Source organism: Beta vulgaris, chromosome 5 (genome assembly GCF_026745355.1).
Source record: "Beta vulgaris subsp. vulgaris cultivar EL10 chromosome 5, EL10.2, whole genome shotgun sequence".
NCBI lineage: Eukaryota > Viridiplantae > Streptophyta > Magnoliopsida > Caryophyllales > Amaranthaceae > Beta > Beta vulgaris.
Genome location: NC_079206.1, coordinates 58,082,621 through 58,107,447, shown reverse-complemented (window position 1 = coordinate 58,107,447; position 24,827 = coordinate 58,082,621). Strand labels below are relative to the sequence as shown.

At 36.7% G+C, this 24,827-nt stretch overlaps 2 protein-coding genes across 2 annotated transcripts; one reads left to right on the top strand and one right to left on the bottom strand.

Annotated features, from left to right (window-relative positions):
• Window positions 1-5,265: 5,265 nt before the first annotated feature.
• Window positions 5,266-8,015, bottom strand: LOC125497667 (protein FAR1-RELATED SEQUENCE 5-like). The gene is made up of 3 exons (XM_048645316.2): window positions 7,832-8,015; window positions 6,706-7,667; window positions 5,266-6,456 (listed from the first exon to the last, which is right to left on the bottom strand). Exons 1-3 carry the CDS (start codon window positions 8,013-8,015, stop codon window positions 5,266-5,268), a joined length of 2,337 nt encoding a protein of 778 aa, XP_048501273.2.
• A 16,097-nt stretch (window positions 8,016-24,112) lies between these two features.
• Window positions 24,113-24,826, top strand: LOC104908106 (uncharacterized). Its single transcript, XM_010697182.2, has one exon. The coding sequence runs from the start codon at window positions 24,113-24,115 to the stop codon at window positions 24,824-24,826; it is 714 nt and encodes a 237-aa protein (XP_010695484.2).
• The last annotated feature ends 1 nt before the right edge of the window (window position 24,827 follows it).

The window sequence follows — 24,827 nt, the reverse complement described above, 5'->3', positions numbered from 1 at the left end:
ATGCATTCACATTTTGCATTTTGATTTCAGATTTTGCATAGTAAATGTTTGTTTTTCATTGTGGAATTTAGGTTTAGAGTTGGGGATATTCTTTCCAGTGATCTGATGATTATGATTTTTTGATGTGAATCTCACTATGACTGTTGACAGATTTTGCTTGTTGTATTGTTGGACACATAAATGCAAAAATGGACAAATGATTGTAAATTATACATTGTTTCATTTAGTTACCATTAAACTTGTATTTGTAGCCAGTTTATGACATTTAGTTACCATTTATTTTAAGATAAGAAAGACTTCACAATCACTTAGCCCAACATCAATCCTAAATCTATAACCATCTCTATATCTTAATCTATAACCATCTCTATATCTAAATCTAATAGATAAGCTAAGAAGGATCTCATTTGTACACCTTAGGGAAAATAAATTAGTAGTAGAAGCATTGAAAATATGTTGACAAAATATTTAGTAGCAGTAAATATTAAAAACAGAAACTAGATAGTGAAGAAACTAAGTCAAACAGGGGATTAATGGATACTCTTACAGTAAATACACACAAGTAAGAGGAGGAAGGGGAGATGTACCTTACCCAGATGCCTCCCACAGTCCTCCTCCCCCCTGCCCCATTGCCACTCCCTCCCACTCCCTCTCACTCCCTGCACTCACTGCCTCCCCCTCCCTCACAGACCCTCACTCACCCACCTGCACTGCCTCCCCCCTCCCTTACACACCCTCACTCACCCACCTGCACTCCCTCCCCCTCCCACTGCCTGCACTCCCCACCCCCTCCCATTGCCCTGCCACAATTTCCTTATTATGCTAATTGGGATTAGTTCTGTACTTCTATTGTTTCATTGGATCAAATTTCTTTTGTGGGTTTTTTTATATTTATTCTTTGAGGGGGTGGGTGTGATTTGATAGATAATATTGCTCATAATTTTCATAGTAATTACATGAAATTTGGTTTATTAGTTGTTTCATTTAGTTACCATTAAACTTGTATTTGTAGCTAGTTTATGTCATTTAGTGACTAATGAAAGTTATGACCACTTTTTATAGATACACACAATCAAGACACAAAAAAAGCAAAACCATACAAAACTGTGGCACAAACTTTAGCTGAGATGAAGAAAAAGGCAGCTAATGATAGAAAAGCTGCAGCAAAGGATAAAAGGCGCCAACCACCTAAAATACCAAAAAAAAGTGAGGAAAGAACATCTCCTCCCATAATTGAAAAGGAACAAGCTGAAGGTGAGTCAAACAAGGGGCCAAATGAGGAAAATCCAACACAAGAACATCAAGAAAAGGGAGGAAAAAGACGTAAACAACCTCCTATAAAGGAAGAAAAAGATCAAAAAGAGATACCTCAAGGAAAAAGAATGAAATTGGCACAATCACCTGGAATGAAACCCATAACAAGGGGAATGAAGACTTCTCCGGAGAATGAGATGGACGCTTCACAACAATCACCTCGTACAAAAGCAAAGAACAAAGAAAAACAACATCTGAAAGAGATTGACCAAGATGATTCTAAAAAAAAAAACCCGTAAAATCAGGTTTACATTTCATTCATTTTAAAATTATGTAATTCATATTTATTGTTCCTTTGCAAAAATATTTAATTAATGTTTTATAATACAGTATTAGTTGATATTTTATATCATTTAGTAACTAGTTTAATTCTATTAGTCACCACTTTTGGCTCATTTAACTTTTATGTTTAAATTATGTTTTTATGTCCATTATTCAACACTAAAACATTAACTTTTTAGAAAAAATCAGTTGCAAAACAAAAACAGGGTTATCACTACATTAACTCGTTTTGTGCTCAATATTGTTCATTTTGTCACCAGTTTATCTCAATTAGTGACCAGTTTAATGTCTGATGATCAATATGGTTGTGATGTTTGTTGTTGTTCCAAATTTGTTTACAGGGCTAAGAAAGTTTTGATTTCGACATATTGTTCCCCTAGTGGACTGTTCAAATTGAATGAGCAACTCACTACAGATCAAAGAGTGCATGTGGAATTTATGGGATTTGGAGGATTGCTTATGCTAAACATGAATGCGTATTATCAAGGGATGGTGGACTGGCTGGTCCAACAGTATAACGGAGCAGCCACTGGTTTACAGTTGATGCAACTAGGGGATGCAATATAACTGAAGATGATGTTTATGACATCTTTCAACTGCCAAAAGAAGGTGATCCTGTTGTCCAAAACTCTCTTGCCAAAAGAGACAATCCAGATCTTTGGGCACAAAATCATTGGCGTGAAGAATTAGGATGTACAGGCAATGCACAAATAAAAGTATCCAAACTGGTTGAAGAGATTCTGAAACTACCAAATGGAGGTCGAAGATTCCAAAGCTATTTATGCTATGTATGCCCTCTCGACATTTCTCACGCCTACACCACACAACAACATAGACATGGATATAACAAAAGCACTTTTGGATCCCGTGCAAATCCCAAGAATGAATTGGTGCAACTATGTGTTGGAGAGATTGGATAGAGCTGTAACAAGTTGCAACAAAAAAGGATCAAAGTATGTAGGTGGGTGCATCATCATACTACAACTTGTTTACTTCCATCGTTTACTTTGGAAGGGAATGCAAACCCTAACATCACTTCCACTAATTCAGCATTGGACATATGAAATAGTCCGTGAGCGTGTGCTAGAAGAGGTTGCAGCAAAGAACAGCAAAGGAGGAAGATTTGGTATGGGTGAGTGGGAAACAATAGTGTTCCCAATATGCCTTAATAAAAACAGGTATGATACTGCTATTATGTTTTTTTATGTTGTTTTATGTGTGGTATAAAGTTTTTTTATGTCATCATAAAATAGCTTAACATTAGGTAATAATCTACTGTTCCCAATCTTACTCAATGGAAACAGGTTTGAAACTCAGCATGAAAAAATGAATGAAGGTCCTCCATTGCATCATGATCAAAATCCTACAATGACGGGGTCAAAGCCACAACCAATGGTGATTACAAATTCTGCAGAGAGGGTAATAATAATCAAGCTTCCCAAAGGCACGATGACTGATGAAGAAATTGAAAAAACTACAAACGATGTAAGTTTAAATTTGCTCTTAAAATGCAGTACGTTTTTTTACCATTTTAATTACTTTAGTTAGCAGTTTAATTACATTTGTTACTAGGGTAATATCCCCATGCAACTGAGTTATAAAATTCTTAAGTTTAGAAAGACAGTGGGAATCAGGAAATCTGTTTTAGAGGGAGAATAAACTTTATTGCAAACTTGTTATGACAAAGATATTCTTATTATGACAAGAAGGAAAATGCAGTACATGTTGTTGTTACCATTTTAATTATTTTTGTTACCAGTTTCATTACATTTGTCACTAGGTTAGTTACAAGGTACTGTCACAATATTTTTGTTATTATACATTAGTTCTACTAGATTACTTGCATTAATATTTGGAAAAATTGTCAAGAATAAGTCAACCTTTGCGTTGACCGCTTTTAACAAGTCAACCTTCATTTATTCCAGTAGCAAGTAAAGCTTGTACATGAATTAGCTTTTAACAAGTTTTTTTACTTATGACCTGAACAACCCCTACAATTTTGTTCAGTTTTAACAGGTGTGTATTCTAGAACTCATTAAATTGTTCTCTAGAACATATTTGCACTGCTTGAATTTTATAAAAGTTCCGTGAGAAACTTAAAACTGAACAAAATTGTAGGGGTTGTTCAGGTCATAAGTAAAAAAACTCGTTAAAAGCTAATTCATGTACAAGCTTTACTTGCTACTGGAATAAATGAAGGTTGACTTGTCAAAAGCGGTCAACGCAAAGGTTGACTTATTCTTGACAATTTTTCCTTAATATTTTACGATCCTTGTAATTTTGACAGCCTATTGATCAAGCTCGTCTGAAATTGGGACGCGACCTAGAGGTTTGCTATAGCATGCACACGCGAAGATTGGAGGAGCTTAAACAAATGAACGAGGATGTTCCACAGGATGGATCACCCACATTGACTCAACTGTTAGAGAACCCTAAAGTTCTTCAACAAATTGATGACATTGAGAAGCTCCTAACAACAACAAGGCAAACAGTTCTAGATATGCCATCATTTGACTTGGGTATACCCGAAATGAACCAAAAAAAGCAACCTAAAAAACCAAAACAACAAGAAGATCAAAGCAAACTTGTTCCTCAACAAGTCTTTACGAGACGATCAAAGAGACACCAAGAAGCACAAAAACAAGAGGCAACCACTGAAGTACTACCAAAAGACTCTCCTCCTATAAGAAGAATCTCTCCTAGAAAAACAAAGAATGCCTCCTAGAAAGCTATATTATGAATTCTGATCATATGGTTTTTTGCACAAATGTTGATATGTCAACAACTTTCATACGGTATGTTAGGTTATATTTTGAAATGTAAATATGAAAACTAAGGGCAGTAGGCAAAGTTCTATTTTGTGACCACTATAAACCTTTTAGTCACCATATTATGTTAATTAGTAACCATGTATGGAGAAGTGTTTTGAAATGTTTGTTTGTTTGGCTTAACGGTTCATATAGCATACTAACATTTCAAAGTTTATATTATCAGTATTCTATTGTGGGTAAATAATTAAAACAAAACCAATATTCTTAATTGGGACTTGGTTGTAATATATCTATACCTACTTCATCATCGACAAATTGGAAACGAAATTGCATATATTATGCTGATGTTGAAATCGATCTTTTGGGGCATGGCATAGGGGTCTATGACATGGAGTCTAAGAAGATAAGCCAAATTTACCAATATTCTTAATTGTATTCAGTCTAATCCTATCAGTTTCCACTTTATTCTTAATTGTGACCAGTCTAATCCTATTAGAATGCACAAGTAATTTTAAATATTGTATTATTGTGACCAGTCTAAAAACATAACATTTAAGTATAAAATACTAGAAACCAGTATTGTATTATTGTGGGTATTCTTAATTAAGATATTAGTCATAAGCCTATTAGTCAGTAGTTTATCTTAATTAGTGACCTATTATAGTCATATAGTCAGCAGTTTATTCTATTTAGTTACCAACTGTGCAACTCTTTAAAAATCATAAGTGATGAAGAAAAAAGAAAAATATTATTCAATTGCAATGAAGAAAACTTAAATGAGTCATTACAAAAACTTATTATTAACTAACCTCCATTATAATCCTACTGGTCAGTAATTTAACCCTATTAGTGACCACTTAAAGCTTATTAGTCACCCTTCTATCTCACTGTAAGAAAGTCAAAATAATCTTGCAGGTGGAGTGTAAGAGCCAAACTCCTTTGCAACATTTGAAACACATTTCCCACGACCTCTGCCCCTCTTGCTCTTCTCAATTCCACTTTTCGGCCTCACACTTCTTCCTTTCGTTTTAACCCAAGGAGGATCAAAAACAGTAATGGTAGAGGAATTTGATGCAGTTGATTCTCCAACACCTGATTCTGAATCACCTAAGTTAATATTTGCAAAAACAGTCAGCACATCAGCAAGATCACGCATATAACCCTTCTCCATTATCTTCCTTGCCTTTTCATTATCATGACTTCTTATGATGAGATTGTTATACACCCTAGACATTTGAAATCGCCAAGGAATGCAATCTTTCTTTAGTGATGACATGTTCACCCGTTGTTGCTTCAAACGGTCCCAAACTTCTGTTTTGGCAAACTTTGTCCACCGCCTTAAAATATAAGATGAAGGTATCTCACTAACCGAGTGCATGTGAAGTACCCTTAGGCAATGATAACATAACATCCCCACCTCCTCATAATTCCTACAAGAACAACTGACAAACTTGTTGACACAATCAAAAGTGACTTGGTGTGTCCGTTGTGGATGCTTCTCAGGCCACACTTTATAAACTAATATTGTGTCATCCATAGTCAACAACTCACAAATAGTACCCAAACAATACCCAAATTCTTGCTCAAAATCCCTAAACATTGTAGCTGTGTAAATTTGACTAGCATGTCTCAACATACCCGTCATAGGAAAATAAGACTTAGGGACAGATTTAGAATCAACAAATTCATCATTGGTTTCAGTTTGTCTCCATCGTGAAATAGTATTTTGAAACATACCAAAAAAATCATACAAGCTTGTTGTCTTGGAAGCTTGAAAGCCTATAGCATTATTAGTACTTTCACTACGTTGGGAAGACAAAATTCCAGCTGAGAAGAAGTCCTTACTCAATGCTGTGGACCACTTATCCTTCAACTGATACAAACGAGCAAACCACTTGTCTCCTTCTAGGCCATACTTCTTCATCATATAATCCCAACTTGCCTCAAACTCAACGCTATCATAACAACCACGAAGACATTTCTTAAAAGCATCGGAAAATGTGTCATCACTCTTCAAAGTCCCAAAGTGACTAACTGCATTCTGATAAAGATGCCACTGGCATAGCCTCGCCCTCGTGTTAGGAAACACCTACATACCACAATTCTGTTATAAACACATTTAAGATATCCGTACCCAGATAAATCCATTAAGTAACCATTTTATGTCATTTAGTGACCAACATAACATAATCCCTAAACATTACATAATAATAATTAAGTCATAAATGTCAGTTTTCTATTAAGTACTCATTATACCTTTATAAGTTACCAGTTTAGTGCATTCTGTGACCACTTTAATATATAAGATAAAAGGACTCAAAAATTTAAACAAAATTACCTGAGACAAAGCATTGCTCATGGCCTGATCCTGGTCTGTAAATATTGATACAGGACAAACTCCACCCATACATTTCTTGAAAACCTCAAAGAGCCAAACAAATGTATCAATTGTCTCGTCCGACAAAAAGCAACACCCAAACATTATATTCTTCCAATGATTGTTTATACCCACAAATGCACCACATATCAAATTATACCTATTTGTACGATAAGTGGTATCAAAAACAGTAACATCTCCATACAATTCATAATCATCCTTCATCATAGAATCGCGCCAAAACACATTACACAACCTACCCATGCTATCCAATTTAACCCTATAAAAAAAGTCATCCTCATCAGCAGCCCTTTGGCTAAGCTTATCGATGACAACTTGTGCATCACCTCCTTCAATTGCCTTCATCTTTAGCCTATTCACAAAATTGTAGTGGTCACGAGAAGTGTGACCAAGGGCCTCTGCACCACCATATTGGTGACATTCATATCGATATTGCACAGCAGGACGCATTGATGCTTCTGTCATAACAGTAATTTCTTTCGCTTTGCCATCCCCAATGGCCCTTTCTGAACGGTGGTAATGTTGCCATCGTAGCTCATGAAGCACATGACCAATAACTTCATACATCCCCGAATCATTTAGCTTCACCCTCATCATTGCATTACACCCCGTCTTTGTAACAATAACCCTCCGTTGCTTCCGCTTTCTCTCATTGCCATCCTCATCAACAACATCCGGAACAGAAACAAAATCACTTTGACCATCCGGTTTTCCATGACACGAACAAACAAAGTACTTTTCCTTCGTTAAATACACATTTCCCTCAACCCTACCAATCCTAGATGTATACTTCCTAATGCTAAAACCCAATGCTCCAGAATGCAGACGGTACAATTCATACAATTCCTCAATTGTTTTCTTTTGCACACCAATTAGACTACCACTAATATCAAGCTCGTCTTCTGCCACAAATCACAAAAAGACACCACAAAGCCTTAATCAGTGACCACTTTAGGCCATAAAGTCACTATTATAACAAAATACATAATGTCATATTCAGATATAAAATAACAACATATTTCTGCCAAAAAAATAAATAACATATTCTGCCAAGAATTTCTGTTACCAGTACATTCTTCAACAATTGAATCAACAGGTTGTAGTTGATTATGAATCATTGCATCTAATGGTTCATTTTCATTATGTGTTGCATCAACTACTTCTAGTTGATTATGAATGACTTGATTTGCTGATTCACTTTCATTATCTGCTGCATCCGCTAATAAAAATTCTTCAAAACCTTCATACATTTTATAATCCATTCTAAAAAAAAAAAAAGTCAGCGATTGAATTCAAAAATTCTTCAAAACCTTCAAAAATGATTGCAATCAAAAATCTAACAATATAATTCAAACGAATTACTGATTTTGAACGTAATAAGTTTGATTGCAATCAACAATTATAAAGCAACAAAAACATAAATTGTAGAGACTATTTGTGATTTTTTTTGAAAGTTTACACAGAATTGAACATAATAAAAGCAAGAATACGAAAAAATACCTCAATCAAGCTCAAAATTGCAGCAACTATTTGTGATGTGTTTCGAAATGACATGCAGCAACTCTAACCTAAAAAATTAAGTGAAAAAACCAGATTTTCATCCAGAATTGATTGCGAGGCAGAAAGCGAAGAAGATCAACATTAAATTGCAAAAAAAACGAAAAATATTGATGCAATTATTGGAAGAAGATTGATGCAAGCAAACTTCCGCCGTTTTTTTTTAGAGAGAGAATACTGAATTTCTGGTTTTCTGAGCTGTAGAACATATTACATATGGTAACTGTTTCTCGAAAAAAATATGGTAGCTGAATTTTCGGCTGAGGTGGCAAATGTTTTTGGCATGTTTAAGTATGAGTTGGATCAACTGAGAGTCATGAATTATTGGGCCTGGGCTGCCTACTTTTAATGTTATAATTAGGCAGCCTAGCCTAATAAAAACTTCTCGTGGTTTGACCGGATCCAATTAGGTTTTTCCAACTAGTGTACAGTATGGTACCGTACATGGAATCAATGATCAAACTAGTCCCCAAACCGGATTAGTAACCTGTGTTTTGACCGGATTTGATTATGTTTTTCCAACTAGTGTATAGTATGGTACTGCATTATAAGATCATTTAAGGATCTCATCCTTTAAGCTTAAGAAGAGTGCTATTAATCAACATATATAAATGAATTATGTAATAATATTGTTGTGCATGTAATATGTTATGTTTTGATGATAAAAATTAATATGATATGTTATAGTATGAAAGTATGTAACAGTTGAAACAGATGCATGAAGAAAGGAATTAATAAATGAAGACTTTGAAGAAAAGAAGAATCAAGATTGAAGTCAAGTTTATATGTTCCTTAGAATAGTTACTTTGTGCAAAAATGTAATATGCTTGAATTAGGTGATATACTATGTGCTAAATATAGAAATATAAAATTAGTATAATTATTATTTTCTTAGAGTTAAGAAAATAAATAATTGTATTAATATTATATGTCTATATAAAAAGGAAATTAGTTTATGAAATAAGATAAAAGATTTTCATAAAAAATGTTTTAGAAAAGAATTTTATAAAAAAAACGTGGTTTTAGAAAAATATTTTTTACAAACGTGTTTTATGAAAATAATTTTATGAAAACGAGTTTTAGAAAAGAATTTCAGAAACAACGTAATTTAGTTTTCTAAAAAGATTTGGAAAATTCTTTTTGATAAAAACAGAATTTGAGTTGAAAAGAAAATCTAATATGGAAAACTTATCTTTTTGAGATTAAAGATAAAGATGGAAAAAGATAAAGTATGTTTTTCTAAAAAGAGAGTTTTATCCCTTAAATTAAGGATCAAAAGATAAAGATATTTTTAAAGGATTTTCGTCCAAACCAAGTCCTATAAAAGGGATTTATAATTCACTTTTAGATCTCACGTTTTTAGAGAGAAAAATCAGAGATATTCAGAGCTGAAAACAATTTCCTTACGCACAGAGTATAGCACTGTCTGAGTCAGATTCAAGTAACGATTATACGAGTGTAATTGTCCTCTAATTGCTTGAATAAAAAGCACACGTTTGAGGATTCTTTCTTTCTGTAATTTCACTATTATAGAGAGTGTCAACTCTTAGAGTTAAGAGTTGGTTAGCACTACTAGGGTTAGTAGTGAGCTAGGGAGTCTTATTGTATCAAGAGGTTGGTATCTTAAGATTCAAAGAAATAAAGAGTTTTGTTTCGTGTGGACGTAGATCTCAGAGGTGATATTGAACCACATTATATTCTGTGTTTGTGCATCAAATTCCACATAATTTAAGTTTTAGTTTTCGCAAAAACTCAAATCAGTGATTTACGATTATTTTGCACAGTGGCTGGCACTGTGCAATAACAAAGGTTTTGCGAAAATCGATCGAATTTCGTCACTCAATTCAACCCCCCCTTCTTGAGTGTCACCTTGGGTTCTAACAAGTGGTATCAGAGCAGGCTATTCTCGTAAGACTCACATCTAGAGAATATAAATCATGAACACGCAAGATGACTATCGTGATAGGCACTCCAGGTGTCCTACTTTCAACGGAAAGGATTACGGATGGTGGAAGACTAGGATGAGGATCTACATTCAAGGTTCTGATTTTGAATGCTGGAGAATTATAAAGACTGGACCTCTCCCTATTCAAGTCAAAGATGCTGAAGGAAAGCTGATCGACAAGGATGAAGATGAGTACAATTTTGTTGACTATGGAAAAGCCGAAAAGAATTACAAAGCTATGAGTATTCTCCAATCTGGAATTGGACCTGACGAATATTCGAGAATCTCGGCATGTACTACTGCTAAGGAAATTTGGGACACACTAGAGTTGACCCATGAAGGTACAAATGAGGTAAAACAGTCTAGGATAGATTTACTAGTCCATGAATATGAATTGTTCACAATGAATAAGGACGAATCTATTAAAGATATATTTACCAGATTCACACTAATAACTAATGAACTAAGATCCTTAGGAAAAATCTATTCTTCTGAAGATTTAGTTAGAAAAGTGTTAAGAAGTTTGACTAATAAATGGCTTCCCAAAATAACTGCTATTCAAGAGGCCAAATATCTAACAAAACTCTCACTAGAACAACTTATTGGTTCTTTAATGACTCATGAACTTGTTTTAGATTCTAAATCAAACGAACCAAATAATAAAGGGTTGGCCTTAGAAATTGAAGTAGAAACGGATGATAGTGAAAGTGATGAAGAAGTAGCGTTTCTAACTAGAAAGTTTGAGGGATTAAAAGGTAAATAATGACTAATAAATAGTTTGAACACATTTATTGCACCATAAAACTAATGAAAAATTTAATTCATAAATTATATTTTTTTATGGAAAAATTCGAAATAGGAACAACATATTGAAATTCTCCAATGAGAAATACAGGAATTATAAAAGAAAATAGAGGGGAGTAATATAATTACTAAATAACTATACTACATATTGTCAAAATTATAAATATTGTCAACTTTCAAGTGAGGTAACAAAAAAAATACACAGAAAGTACGCTATTTTTTTTATCTAATTCACTTTTATTCAAGTTAAAAGTTTTAACAATTTGACCTTGCATGCATGTTTATGTCATTTATTATCATGCATGAAAAAACTGCATATGATTGTGAGAGATTTTAATTGATTTATCTCGATGTGTAGCTTTAAAATATTAGATTTTCATAATATATACTGATCTCAGATTAAAGATATTAACAGTTAAAGGTGTGTATGGGAGACTATGCAAAAACAAATAGACATATAAATAACTATTAAGAAAGTACATGCTAACTAATACATAATTATAATTTCGTAAATGTAGCAAAAAAAGGCTAATTAATACTCCCTTTGTTTCCTAAAGATCTTCCCTCTTTCCGTTTAAGTGCGTTTCCAAATAAAAGATCTTTCCTCTTTACTTTATTCCTTATTTAGAATTTTTTCTATCCTTTTTACCCTCTCATGTCCTTATCATATGGTCCACCATTACATTATTAATTCAATTTTACACCCTTTCTCTCTCCTACTTTAACCTCTTTTTCTTTGTTTATTTATCTTAACCCCTTTCTCGCTCATACTTTACCCAAACCACCCCCACACAAATGGATCCTCCTTGGTATCTGTAGGAATAATAACAAGGAAGATCTTTAGGAAGTGGATGGAACATATACAATAATAATGTACAAATTTGTTAATGTATAAATTTTAATTCAAATTTAAATATAAATTCAACTTAATGAATGAAGTGGATGTAAAATTAAAATGGACGATCTTGATTACACAAGTTATGGTGGCTATAATATTATTGTAGCCATTGTAAAATTGTTTATAATTTATATAGTATTTGATATTTAATACTTCTTCTTTTTTTTAGTTTGTTTACTTTAAATCTTGGCACTATTCATAATTGGATACAATCTTCAAATTTCTTCTCAATATATAAGAAAAAATTAGTAATATGGGGACTTTTTTTTATTATTCTCAATGAGTATTGTATTAATATTCAGTCGTGATAGTTTTTACTAATATGTAATAATTGATATTTAAGGTCAAAGGAGTGCATCAGCAAACGACACTAGTCCCTAGGGTTGTTCAAAGTGCGGTCTGGACCACACTAAATCACAACCCAAAATGTTTTTTCGCGGTTTAGATTGGTTTATGATTTCAAAATTGCGAGTCGGTTTGATATTTCAAGCAAACCGCGGTTTGCGATTTGGGTTTGGTTTGAATTTTTATAGACCGAAACCGCACAGTAAACCATAAATTTATGTGATTTTTTTCAAAAAAAAAAAAAAATTTATCTATTTTGATTTTGTTTTTTAAAAAAACATGACAAACTCACTGATAATACGAGTATACAAAATAATACGAGTATTAGGTTAGGTCTTTTCATCTAGTCATCTGCCCCTCTTTGCAATCCTCTGTCTCCCTTACTTCCACTCCTATGAGGCTCTGACCTCCACTTATCTACTTTGTGTTTAGTATCTAGTTTTAGAGAATTATGTATTGATTTTATCAACAACTTTCTACCAATTTTTCAAAATTTTTAGATTACAAAACTCATACCGCAGAGAAAAATGTGGGCAAATGTGTGGTGCAGTTTGAATTGGAAAAATGTCAAATCGTATATTTGCGGGTTGGTTTAGGTTACTTTCCACACCGCACCAACCCAATCGACAAACAGTTCTAAAAAACACTGTCAAATCAGGCAGAGTACAAAATATAGATGGAGTACCTATTAGCTTATAATATAATTACTACTAGTAATATTATAGCTATACTATATATTGTCAAAATTGTAACTAGCGTTAAAATTCAAGTGAGAACACTAAATTGTCATAGGAGTTTGTCTTGTAAGAGACCGCCTACTTTTAAATTAAAACTAGTTATTAGGCCCGGGCTATGCCCCGGGTAAGAAAAAAATTTCTTTTATTAATATAATACTTTATGATAGTAACACTAAATACAACTTAGCCTAGTGGTTAAAACTTTAGTATATGTACTTGATGTCTCGGGATCAAACCCTATACTATGCAATTTCTTAATTTTTTTTATTGTACATGGATTACATGAACTAAAACTCCCTAGGGAGAGCGCCACGTGGCACAGTTTCTTGTTTTCGCACGCCTTTTAATATATTTGTATAGATTAGGCAACGGTAAGCCCAATAGTAACTAAGTTAATTTCTTTCAGTAATTAGTTTAATCCATTTACTGAGTAGATCTACTTTTATCTTAAAATTAAACCGTCTCTTTTAATAATTTCTGCACGAATAGATACGAAAAAGATTTGTTATAGTACACGCATCCTTCTCCAAGTGATCAAATTATATATGTTTGTATTATTTATTTTTCCCTATACTTTATGTTCTTCAACCTTTATCTATTTTGTCTCAATGAGAAATTCTAATTAAACGAACAGTGGACAAACACATTTAAGACCAAAGTTTTACCAACTACGAGTATGAGATAAGAGGTAAGAATCAAAGACTATCATGGATACCAATATGGAAGATGTCCAACTATCAGAAACTGTTGACACTGTTGCTATGTTCACAGAAACTCTAACTGGAATCAAACACAAAATAAAAACAACGCTGACATTATATCATCATTCCTCTTGATACTTGATAATTTCCACAAACAGCTATAGTTGATATTATATAATCATTTACGAAGTCATGAAACTAGACTTCATATTTAAGATGGAGATATACTTCAGTTTCCTAAACCAACACATACTCTATACAGTTTCCTAAAGCAGACAAGTAGTTACAAGAATACCACAAAATTATTGCAGCCCTAAAAAAATAAAAATAGAAAAACAACTACACAACAAGATCCTCTAAACTAATTAACATAAAAGAAATCATAAACAACTGAAAACAAAATCTACTTACTTTAAGTCTTAAGATACTCAAGTATCCTATCCACTAATTATGCATCTTTCTCGAGCACACTTTCACCATCTTTTTTTTTTTGTGAACATGGTTTTCATTCATTAACTAGATAAAGTCAAACATATTACAATCTGAGAGTAATTGTTCCAAACAGTAACTAGGGGGGAGAGGAAAAATCCTAGTTACAATACTATCCCCATCCATGTTCCTACAATCTTTGGCCAGGAGATCCGCCACACTGTTGTACTTCCTGCTACAATGCTTAAGCTGGATATCCGGTCGCTTAGTCATCCACTGCCTGCACATATTAATCAGATTTGAATAGAGGTCAGGTTGACCCCCTGTGAGTAGGTTAGTCGCATCCATACAGTCAGAATATACAATGGCCTTCGGGAGCTTGTATTTTTCAATCAGAACAAGAGCCTCAAGAATTGCTAGAAGTTCCGCTTCGATGGCATTTTTAGTAAATGTCTTCTTACCAAATCCCCAAACCCAGTGACCACCATCCTTACGTATCACCCCCCCAATCCCAGCCACCTCCATATTTCCAACAAAAGAAGCATCAACATGGATCATCAAGAAATCTTTAGAATGGGCAAAAGGGAGTGGATCATTATTTAAAGAAACCGAACCTGTGGCAGCTAGAAACTCTTTCACCTTTTCTCTGGCCCTAAAGCAGATTACTCGAAAAGACGACGGGTTTTGATTTTTGAAAACACATGTATTCCTATCCTTCCAAAGTTCATGACACATATATGGAAAAAGAGACCCCCAAGGTAGGTCCCAGAACTTTTCGGTAGACTGCATATTCTGCTTAATCCAGCATCTAAAGTCTGTGTGGGTTCCAACGGGCATCCCCGTCCATCCCCACATATCCCTACTTTTGGTACACTCTCGTATAATGTGTGCACTATTTTCAAGGTGAGTTTGACATCTAGGACAAGTGTGATCATTGATCATACCTCTAACTGAGAGAAGGAGCCTATGGGGAATTCGGTCGAGCCAAAGAAGCCACATAAAAAATCTAACTTTTGGTTCACAACACCCTTTCCAAATCCACGATAAATCTGGGTGTACGGAGGACTGGGTTACTTGAGCCCTGTAGGCCTTTTGGAGCATGAAGCCTTTGTGATCAACAAAGTTCGGTATTAAGAGGTCTGGGGCCGCATTGTGAGATGGAGGTATCGTGGTAAGGATTCGATTATACAGACGCGTCGGGAGGAGAAGAGACAGGGGGAAAGGTCCCACTGGCCAAGGTTCACCACACTATGGACTTTCCTTGTGTCTTCCTCTGGAGTAAGAGGGCCCTGGACCCATGCACGCAAGGGTCAAATCGACAACCAGTCATCATGCCAGAAGTCAATACTCCTACCATCCCCTAGATTCCAGGAACTATTTTCCTTGAGGAGATCCCACCCTTGACCAACACTTTTCCACACGACAGACCCATTCTGGAATTTTGTAACATGATCTTTGTACATATATTTTGCTCTAATACACCTTTGGGCCAAGCTAGGTTGTCCTTGGGTTAATTTCATGAGTTTTTGGCATGTGATGCCCAGACCCCCTTGGTTTTTTGCCAAAAAAGTGGTTTGCTTATTAACTAAATGGATCTTCTTCTTACCCCCCTCCTCACCCCACAGGAAGTTGTTGCATATCGAGTCAAGATCCTGCAAGGTACTTGACGGGAGGAAAGTAGCCTGCATGTAGTAGGCCGGAATGGCTGATAGGGTTGAGGAAATAAGGGTCATCCTACCTGCTTTTGATAGGAACTTTGTTTTCCAGGTCGCAAGTCTGGTCCTGACCTTATCCACAATAAACTGGACCTGGTTACGGGAGGGGCGTTTATGGGAGATTGGAAGGCCTAGGTACATCCCCAAATCTTTAGATTCTTCTATGTTAAGAGTTTCAATGAAGAGCCTTTTGTGATCGTTAGCAGTGTTAGGGGAAAAAATGAGCTTGCTTTTAGCCTCATTAATTTTCTCACCTGAGTCCTCACAGAATCTCTCTAGAACTATACGGACCGCAAACGATGTGTCCTCATCAACCCTCCCAAATAAGAGAAGGTCATCTGCAAAGAGAAGGTGGGAGATGGGAACACGACCCCTCCCAACCCAGAAGGGGGTCCAGTTTTCACTCATACAAGCTTCATTAATCCTACCCGTCAAGGCTTCCATGCATATATTAAACAGATAGGGTGACATGGGGTCCCCCTGTCTAAGGCCTCTGGAATGTTTAAATTCTTGTGATTTTCGCCCGTTTATTAGAACACGAGATGAGGCATTGGTGATGCAGCTCATGATTAGGTCAATAGCGGAAGGGTCTAACTGAAGGTTATTAAGACATTCCCGGACAAAATCCCATTCAACTCGATCATAAGCCTTTTCAAGATCAATTTTTAGCGCAAACCATCCCCACTTTCCCTTCTTTTTATTAATGGAGTGTAACACTTCAGAAGCTACCACAAGATTCACGTCAGGCCCCCTACCCTTTATAAAACTGTTTTGATTTTGAGAAATCCAGGATGGAATTAAAGGTTTAAGGCGGTTAACCAGAATCTTGGTGACCAGCTTATATAAAGTATTACACAAACTTATAGGCCTAAACTGCTTAACAGTATCGGGAGATTTTTGTTTAGGGATGAGACATATCAAGGCCTGACAAAGATCCTCCGGGATCCTACTTTGGTTAAACCACTCTTGAATATCTCTGCACACATCATTCCCTACAACAGCCCACGTTTTTTGGAAGAAAATTGGATGGAAGCCATCTGGTCTAGGGGCCTTGAGGGGTTTCATGCTGAAAAGGGCTTCCTTAATTTCAAGAGATGTTGGAACATACCCTACATTGCACACCACATGTGCCCCTTCTCTCAGATTTCTCAAACAGGCTAATTTGCCCGTAGAGTACAGCACCTGATAAAAGGCTAGAATTAGGTCATGAATACCTTTCTGGTCAGTGATCTCATTTCCAACATTATCCCTCAACCTATTTATCCTAGACGCATTTCGTTTAATAATAACACTTCTATGAAAAAATCCTGTGTTTCGATCCCCTTCCCCCACTCGTTCCTTTCGACTCTTAGATTTCCAAAGTACCTCTTCCTGGTCTAAGGTCTTAATCAAATCAGCCTGAATGTTCGATTCTAGGTCTTGGTGAAAAACAGACGTAGGGTTATTTTGGAGATATACCTGGGTACCCTTCAACCTAGCTAAGAGGTGACGCTTTCTTCGGTAAATATTCCCAAACTTTACATGATTCCACTCAACGAGAATATCCTTAAACATAGTCAGACTTTCCTGGATTGACCTACATGGATACGGCCACTGAAGGAGAGCCCCCTCTCTAAACCTACTATCAAGAAGCCACATAGGTTCAAACCTAAACGGTTTTTCACCTTGGACAAAGGGATCATTTTCGAAATTTAGTAAAATAAGACAGTGATCGGATGTGATTCTCGGTAGATGCCACAGATTCGCATTAGGAAATAACTGGATCCACTCAGTATTCGCCCACCCTCTATCCAGTCTCTCGAAGATCGGTTTTCTCTTTCTTTCATTTGTCCAAGTATACTTGGGACCATTAAACCCTAAGTCAATGAGCTGGCATTTATCCATAGTAAAAGCAAATAAGTCCGCTCTCCGCCTAGAAATAGGTCGACCCCCCAGTTTTTCATTTTGATTGACAACATCATTAAAGTCCCCTATAACTAACCACGGTTTACCTAGATCATGAGCAAAGTTCTCTAAATCATGCCATAGGTTTTGCCGAAAGTGAAATTTAGGACTAGCATAAACTGAAGTAAGCACAAAACAAATGTTTGTAGAATGTACCTCGACCACGCCATAAACTCCCTGAGCACCTTCTCCTATAACATGAAAATCTAGGATATGTGATTTCCACAACAGGAGGATGCCACCCACAAATCCATCCGGTTCAAGCAGATGCCAAGAATCGAAGCCCAAGTCAGCAATAATAGCGTCAGTCTTCTCACGCCCCACCCAAGTTTCCGCCAGGATGACCAAAGACGGATAATGATGCTGCATAAGAAGCCTAAAATTCGGCTTGAAGGAAGGCCTAGCCAACCCTCTAACATTCCAAAAAAGCTCAGTCATTCCTTTTCTCAGGGGCTTTTTTTCCAGGAGCATCTTTAACAGCCCCTCCTTTCCTACCACCCACGGGTCGACTTCGGCTCCGGTTTGGGGGCATGTCCATGTTTTCCAATGGGGCCAGAGAGTCACTTCGGCTTCTCGAGGGCTTCTTTGCCCTTTTCCCACGGCCCATGTTGTTGTGATCCCCAACTGCTTCATCGGAAGGTGTGTTCTTGCAAGTAGTAGCGCATTGGAGTTGCTTTTTGCTATCATGCGCACGTCCCTCAGTTTGACCGTTATGAGAGTTCGTACCATAGGTAGCAAGGGTATTGGATCCACCCAAGGTCCCAAACTTGCCAACAAGGCTCTTTCTTCGCTTTCTACTCCTACCTCTTTATCTAGAAACCACTTCAGAAATATTTTCATGGTTTGGGGAAGGTGATCTGCATTTAGCACTTGAGGGACATGAGCTGGACGGAACTCGGAGTTTGAGTACATCATGAGGTGATCGGCCGACTCTGGGTTCAGTGCCGGGTTGGCTATTAGGGCCTTCACCTCTTTGAAAGTTAGTTCCGTGTAAAACTCGTTGGATCCTCCAGGCTGTCGGGAAGGTAGTACTCCACCTCGTCGAGATGGAGCTCCGGTTTGAGAGGCCGAACTGGGCGAGCGAACAGAACCGGGCTGCGTGAGCATGTCATCATGACACGGGGTTCTGGGGGTGAGTTGGGTGGTGACAAAGGCGGGGGTGGGGACCGAGATCCGGACAGATCGAGAAACTCGGGGTCGCATGGTCTCCACATTTTGAGAGGTGAGTGAACTGGTTTTTTCTCTTACAGACGATAAAATATGCAATGTAGTTTGGTTTGAAATTGGAGAAGGAATATGGGTATTATTTATAAAGGATGAAATAGGAGGGGCGGTGGGATAACAGATGAATTATTGGAAATGAGCTGGGTCTTAGTACACTTAACTGGGAGATGGAGGTTGTCCGATTGGACCTGAGCTTGAGTTTGATCAGAAAGCAGCTCCTTTTTCCCCATTTTCGAAGCTTTGGCAGGGGAGGGTGGGATTTCTTCCTGCATAAACTGCAGTGCCGCATACTTATTTTCATTTTTTGGAAGATTTTCCAAATCTTCCTCAGCATTGGTAATGTGCGAATGAACAACACTACAAAAAAAAGTCCATTTAGAGACGGACAAAATCCGTCCCTAAATAGGTCAAATCCGTCGCTATATGGGCTTAGAGACGGATTTAGAGACGGATATTGTCCCTCTCTAAAACCCTTGTCGCTAATTCGAGTTAGAGACGGATTTTAAAAATCCGTCTCTAAGCTTAGAGACGGATTTTGCAAATCCGTCTCTAGTTTAGAGACGGATTTTGAAAATCCGTCTCTAAGTTAGAGACGGATTTGCAAAATCCGTCTCTAAGTTTAGAGACGGATTTTGGAAATACGTCTCTAAATTCGCTGAAAATATAAAAAATATATAAACGAAATTAGCAACACGATAGTTCCTAATATTATCATGATTAAATTGAATCACCTATTATTACCTACCTAGTTCAAGTTGATCTCATTACCATTTAGGAATATATCCCTTAAGTAAACCCTGTTCAACTCTACAAGGGAAAGGATAAGAAGACTCCACAGTCGCAAGAATCGCTGTTCGTAGGAATCGAACTTGTAACCTCAAAGAAACGAGAAGAAGCTCCAACCAACTACACCAAATACAACTTGTATACTTCTCTACATAATATTGGTAATATGTAGAAGAAATATTAGAGACGGATTCAAAAATCCGTCCCTAATTTAGAGACGGATTTTCAAATCCGTCCCTAAATTAGAGACGGATTTTAAAATCCATCTCTAAATTAGAGACGGATTTCTAAAATCCGTCTCTAACTTAGAGACGGATTTTTAAAATCCGTCCCTAAATTAAAGAAGTGCAATAAAATATTCATATTTGAATTTAGAGACGGATTTTTGAATCCGTCTCTAAATTTAGAGACGGATTTTAAAAATCCGTCCCTAAATTAGAGACGGATTCTAAAAATCCGTCCCTAAGTTAGAGACGGATTCTAAAAATCCGTCCCTAAATTAGAGACGGATTTTGAAAATCCGTCTCTAAATTAAATACGTGGAATAAAATATTCATATGTAAATTTAGAGACGGATTTTTTAAATCCGTCTCTAACTTTAGAGACGGATTTTTAAATCCGTCTCTAACTTTAGGGACGGATTATCAATATCCGTCCCTAAGTTAGAGACGGATTTTCAAAATCCGTCTCTAAATTTATTTCGAGACGGATTTTTAAAATCCGTCTCTAATTTAGGGACGGATTTTTAAAATCCGTCCCTAAAGTTAGAGACGGATTTAAAAATCCGTCTCTAATTTAGAGACGGATTTAGAAAATCCGTCTCTAAATAAATTTAGAGACGGATTATCAATATTCCGTCTCTAAATTAGAAACGGATATATATCCGTCTCCAAAAATCCGTCGCTATATAAGCTTTTTTTTGTAGTGCAAGGGGAAAAGTCCCATCCATGCCTCCCTTTTCTCTCTCATCATCATTACTTTTGCCACCTTCTTTCCTAGGTGTCCATCTAATTTTAGAAGGGGCCCTACCCATCTTTCCTTTCCCTAAGTCAACTTTCCTTTTATGTTTTTTATCCTTCACGTCAATCCATGCAGGATCCTTAGGCTTCTCCACTTTGGAGTGAACTCCCACTCCAATATTCATCCTTTCCGACACCATGGCAGCAACCAATTTCATCTCAGGACATCCCTTTACATTGTGACCCACTTTCCGGCATTTATGGCACAACCAGGGGGAGTCGGAGTAGACAAGATCCTGACATGTCCCTCCAACCCACACCCGACCCGGAACGCAGGAGGAAGCGCGCATCAAAACACACACCGACGCAAACCTTTTCCACTCCCCATCAAGTGAGTGAGCGTCGATTTTGATAATATTTCCTAAAGCATTACCTATGGAATACAAGATATCTTTTCGAAAAAATTCTAACGGTAATTCCGGCAAGCTGACCCATATGGGGTATTGGGATATGTTTGCATTGGATGGCTTAAAACCCGGCTGCCATGTTTGAACCCATATGAGAGAACCCATTACGAACCATGGACCCTCTGCAAGGATTTTTGATTTTTCCTGGGTCGAACCACAGTTGAAGCTATAAAATCCTTTCCCCAAAGAGATAAGATCAACACTTTTCTTCAAACTCCAAACCTTCTGTAATTCCTTCTTTAAGAATTCATGAGAGAATGACTTTCCCACTACCTTACATATTAAAGCTTCATTCCAAGGCTTAACAAGTTCTCGATATTTCTTTTCGGAGATAGGGATAAACACATCATCACCCTGGCATTGCTGGGGCTGAACCTCTGCAAAAGGAACTTCCATCATTTCTACCGGAACAATCTCTGAGATTAGTTGCGGCACAAGCGCGGTCGAACACGCTATTTCTTTAAATGACCTTTGCGGGGAAGGGGGAGGGGAGGGGTGAGTAGACTGCGGCGACGACGGACGGCCGACATCCTTAGCATCTGCTTGAATACCGGAGATTTGCTTCGGGAGATTCTGGCTGGGCTCCTTACTTTTGGCCTTGAGGGCAGTGGGGGAAATTTTTTCATGTGGTGTTTCGGGGAGAACAAGGGGAGAGCTTTCTCTCTCCACTTTCTCTCTCATTGGAATTAATTATGGCACGACCATCAAACCAAGTGTCGTTATCCCTCGTATCGGTAGCGACGAGACTGAGGGATCGATTTCAGAACGGGTATGGAACGAGGGCTACTAATGTTTACACCACTCATAAGATTATACATGGTTTGCAGTTGAAGATGGATAAGTATGGTAGTCCACGTGGACCACCATACTTATCCATCTTCAACTGTAAACCATGTACAAGCTTACGAGGGGTGTAAAAAATTAGCAGTCCTTATTCCAAACCCGCTCTGAAATCGACCCCTCAATCCTCATTCTCGTCGCTACCAATGTCTCAGGAAAAGAATTACAAAAATTGGCATCAAAATAACGTACATACTCGACTATATTAAACATATGATCAAGAACATCATACCCAAGAAAATACAACCCACTACTTGGCGTTCGTTGAAACTTGAAACGGCAGCAACGGGATCGGTTCTTGATTGTTGTAGCTGAAGACGCAGAATCTTTGCAATATAAATAATGTCGTCCCTGGTTTGAGTCATTGAGTGCTTGCTGAGAAAAGAAAGTCGTTCAATATTTGGGGTGATACGTTGATGAATAATGGGGTTGTCGTCATCTCTTCCATCTTGTGTACTGAACAATGCAAATCCTAGATATTCATATTGGTTTTCCATCTTGAATCTTGATGGTGTGTTCTTAGAGCCTAGAGGAGAGAGAAAGATGTAGAATTTTTAGAGGAAAGAGAGAAAACTTGGAGAGAAATTAGAAAGACTACATGTTTATATATTTTTCATACTCACATAATGAATAAACAAAACAACCTTTAAATAGGCATACAAAGCACTACAGATAACATGTCCACTATGTAGCCCACTACTTGCTATCCCACTAACTAGACCACTACTTGTTAACCCACTAACTAATTATTAGTAACTAATCCTAACTATTAGGAAAACTATTTGACTAATTTTGGCGCATAATCCAACACACCCCCTTGCTCCAAAATTTCTAAGAGCCAACATTAAACATTCTGTCACAATTTTGCTTGTTCGTAATTCTTCCCGCATGATAAACTTTCAATTTTTTTAAAAAATTTTCATGGAGCACTTCTCTCCGTTAACATGGAAGCACTTCTCTTCCTAATGTAATGCACTTCTCATTACCATCTTTAAATTTGTTGATGCACTTCTCATCAACCTTCAATGAATGAATGGAGCACGTCTCTCCATAAACTCTCTTCGACGTAGTCTTGCAAATTTGACCATATCCACTACTAAAATTTTAGAAACCGTGTCTGCATTGACTACAGACTTCCACCATTATCAGATTGCCAATTATCTGATTTTCTTGTGAAGGTTGCCCCATCACCCTAAATATTTACTCCCTCTTTTTTATAGTAACCAAAAATAATTTCATGTAGTCTTTCTAATTTCTCCCCTTTTTCTTCTTCTTCTTCAACTCAAACAATTTTTTATGCCCTCTTTTTCACAGGATTAAAATCTATTTTCATGGGCTAAAAAGAAACCTAACAACACATCACACCCAACCATTACTTTCATGGTTAAACACAAAAAATTTCACTCAAACAAAAAAAATTGCTCACAAACAATGAAATCAAGCTGCATTGCTTGTTTCTTTTTACTTAATTTTGTTTTTAATACTCTCTTTCTCTCTCTATCTCTCTCTCTCTCTCTCTTTTTTTTTTTTTTTTTGCTTCATCTCTTTCCCTTTCCCGGATCTAACCTGGAGCTCTTAATACCATGTAATTCTTCCCAAGCTTCCTTTGCCATCTTAGCTGTTGAAATTCGAGGAAATATATCATCATCCACTGCAGATTGGATGATAAATAAAGCTTTCGCATTTAATTTGCGATTGTCACGTAGCTTTTTATCGGGTACCTCCGGTGGCTCCTCCGGTTCCTCATACCCGCTCTCAACAAGATCCCATAACTCCTGGGATTGAAACATAGTTTGCATCTTGATACTCCATAAATGATACTTCTCACCTTTCAATATTGGAATTTGGGGTGTATTTGAATGAATACCATTAGTGGCCATGACAAACACTTTCTCACAATTTGTGTAAAGCAAAACCTCTCCTCCTCTTTTTTTTTTAAGTGATTCAAAATTACCATGGAGGTTTCGTATCATGTATATTTTATAATTTTCTCAACATGGTATCAAGAGCTTTATTTATCATCCAATCTACAGTGGATGATGATATATTTCCTCGAATTTCAACAGCTAAGATGGCAAAGGAAGCTTGGGAAATTTTAAAAATGGAGTATAGAGGTGATAGTAAGGTAATTTCTGTCAAGTTGCAAAACCTCCATGGTAATTTTGAATCACTTAAAATGAAAGAAAAAGAGTATGTGCATGATTATTTGTCTAAAGTGTCAAGTATAGTTAATCAAATGAGGTCATTTGGTGAAAATATTAGTGACTCAACAGTGGTGCGAAAAGTTTTAAGGAGTCTTACAAAAAATTACAATCATGTTGTTGCTGCAATTGAGGAGTCAAAAAATATGTCCTCTTATAGTTTTAATGAGTTAATGGGTTCCCTTTTAGCCCATGAAGATAGAATTTTAAGGTCGGATGAAAATGTCGAGGAAAAAGCCTTCCAAGTTAAGGGGGAAATGTCAAATGAATGGCATTATGAAGATGGTCGTGGTCGTGGTCGTGGTATGGGTAGTCGAGGTCGAGGTCGCGAAGAAAGTGGAGGACATGGTCAATACGTAGGACAACGTCAATCTATGAGTAGCATCCAATGTTACTACTGCAAAAGGTATGGGCACAAAGAAGATAGGTGTTGGGATAAGCAAAGGGATGAGCAAGATGGACAAACCAATTTTGCTCAAAAGGTTGAAGAAGAAGAGACGCTCTTCTAAA

Coding starts and splice junctions, on each gene's coding strand:
- LOC125497667 (XM_048645316.2), bottom strand. CDS start 8,015: ATGTATGAAGGTTTTGAAGAATTTTTATTAGCGGATGCAGCAGATAAT. Junction 7,668..7,831: donor AATTGTTGAAGAATGTACTG/GTAACAGAAATT, acceptor GATTTGTGGCAG/AAGACGAGCTTGATATTAGT. Junction 6,457..6,705: donor TGAGCAATGCTTTGTCTCAG/GTAATTTTGTTT, acceptor TGTGGTATGTAG/GTGTTTCCTAACACGAGGGC.
- LOC104908106 (XM_010697182.2), top strand. CDS start 24,113: ATGGTATCAAGAGCTTTATTTATCATCCAATCTACAGTGGATGATGAT.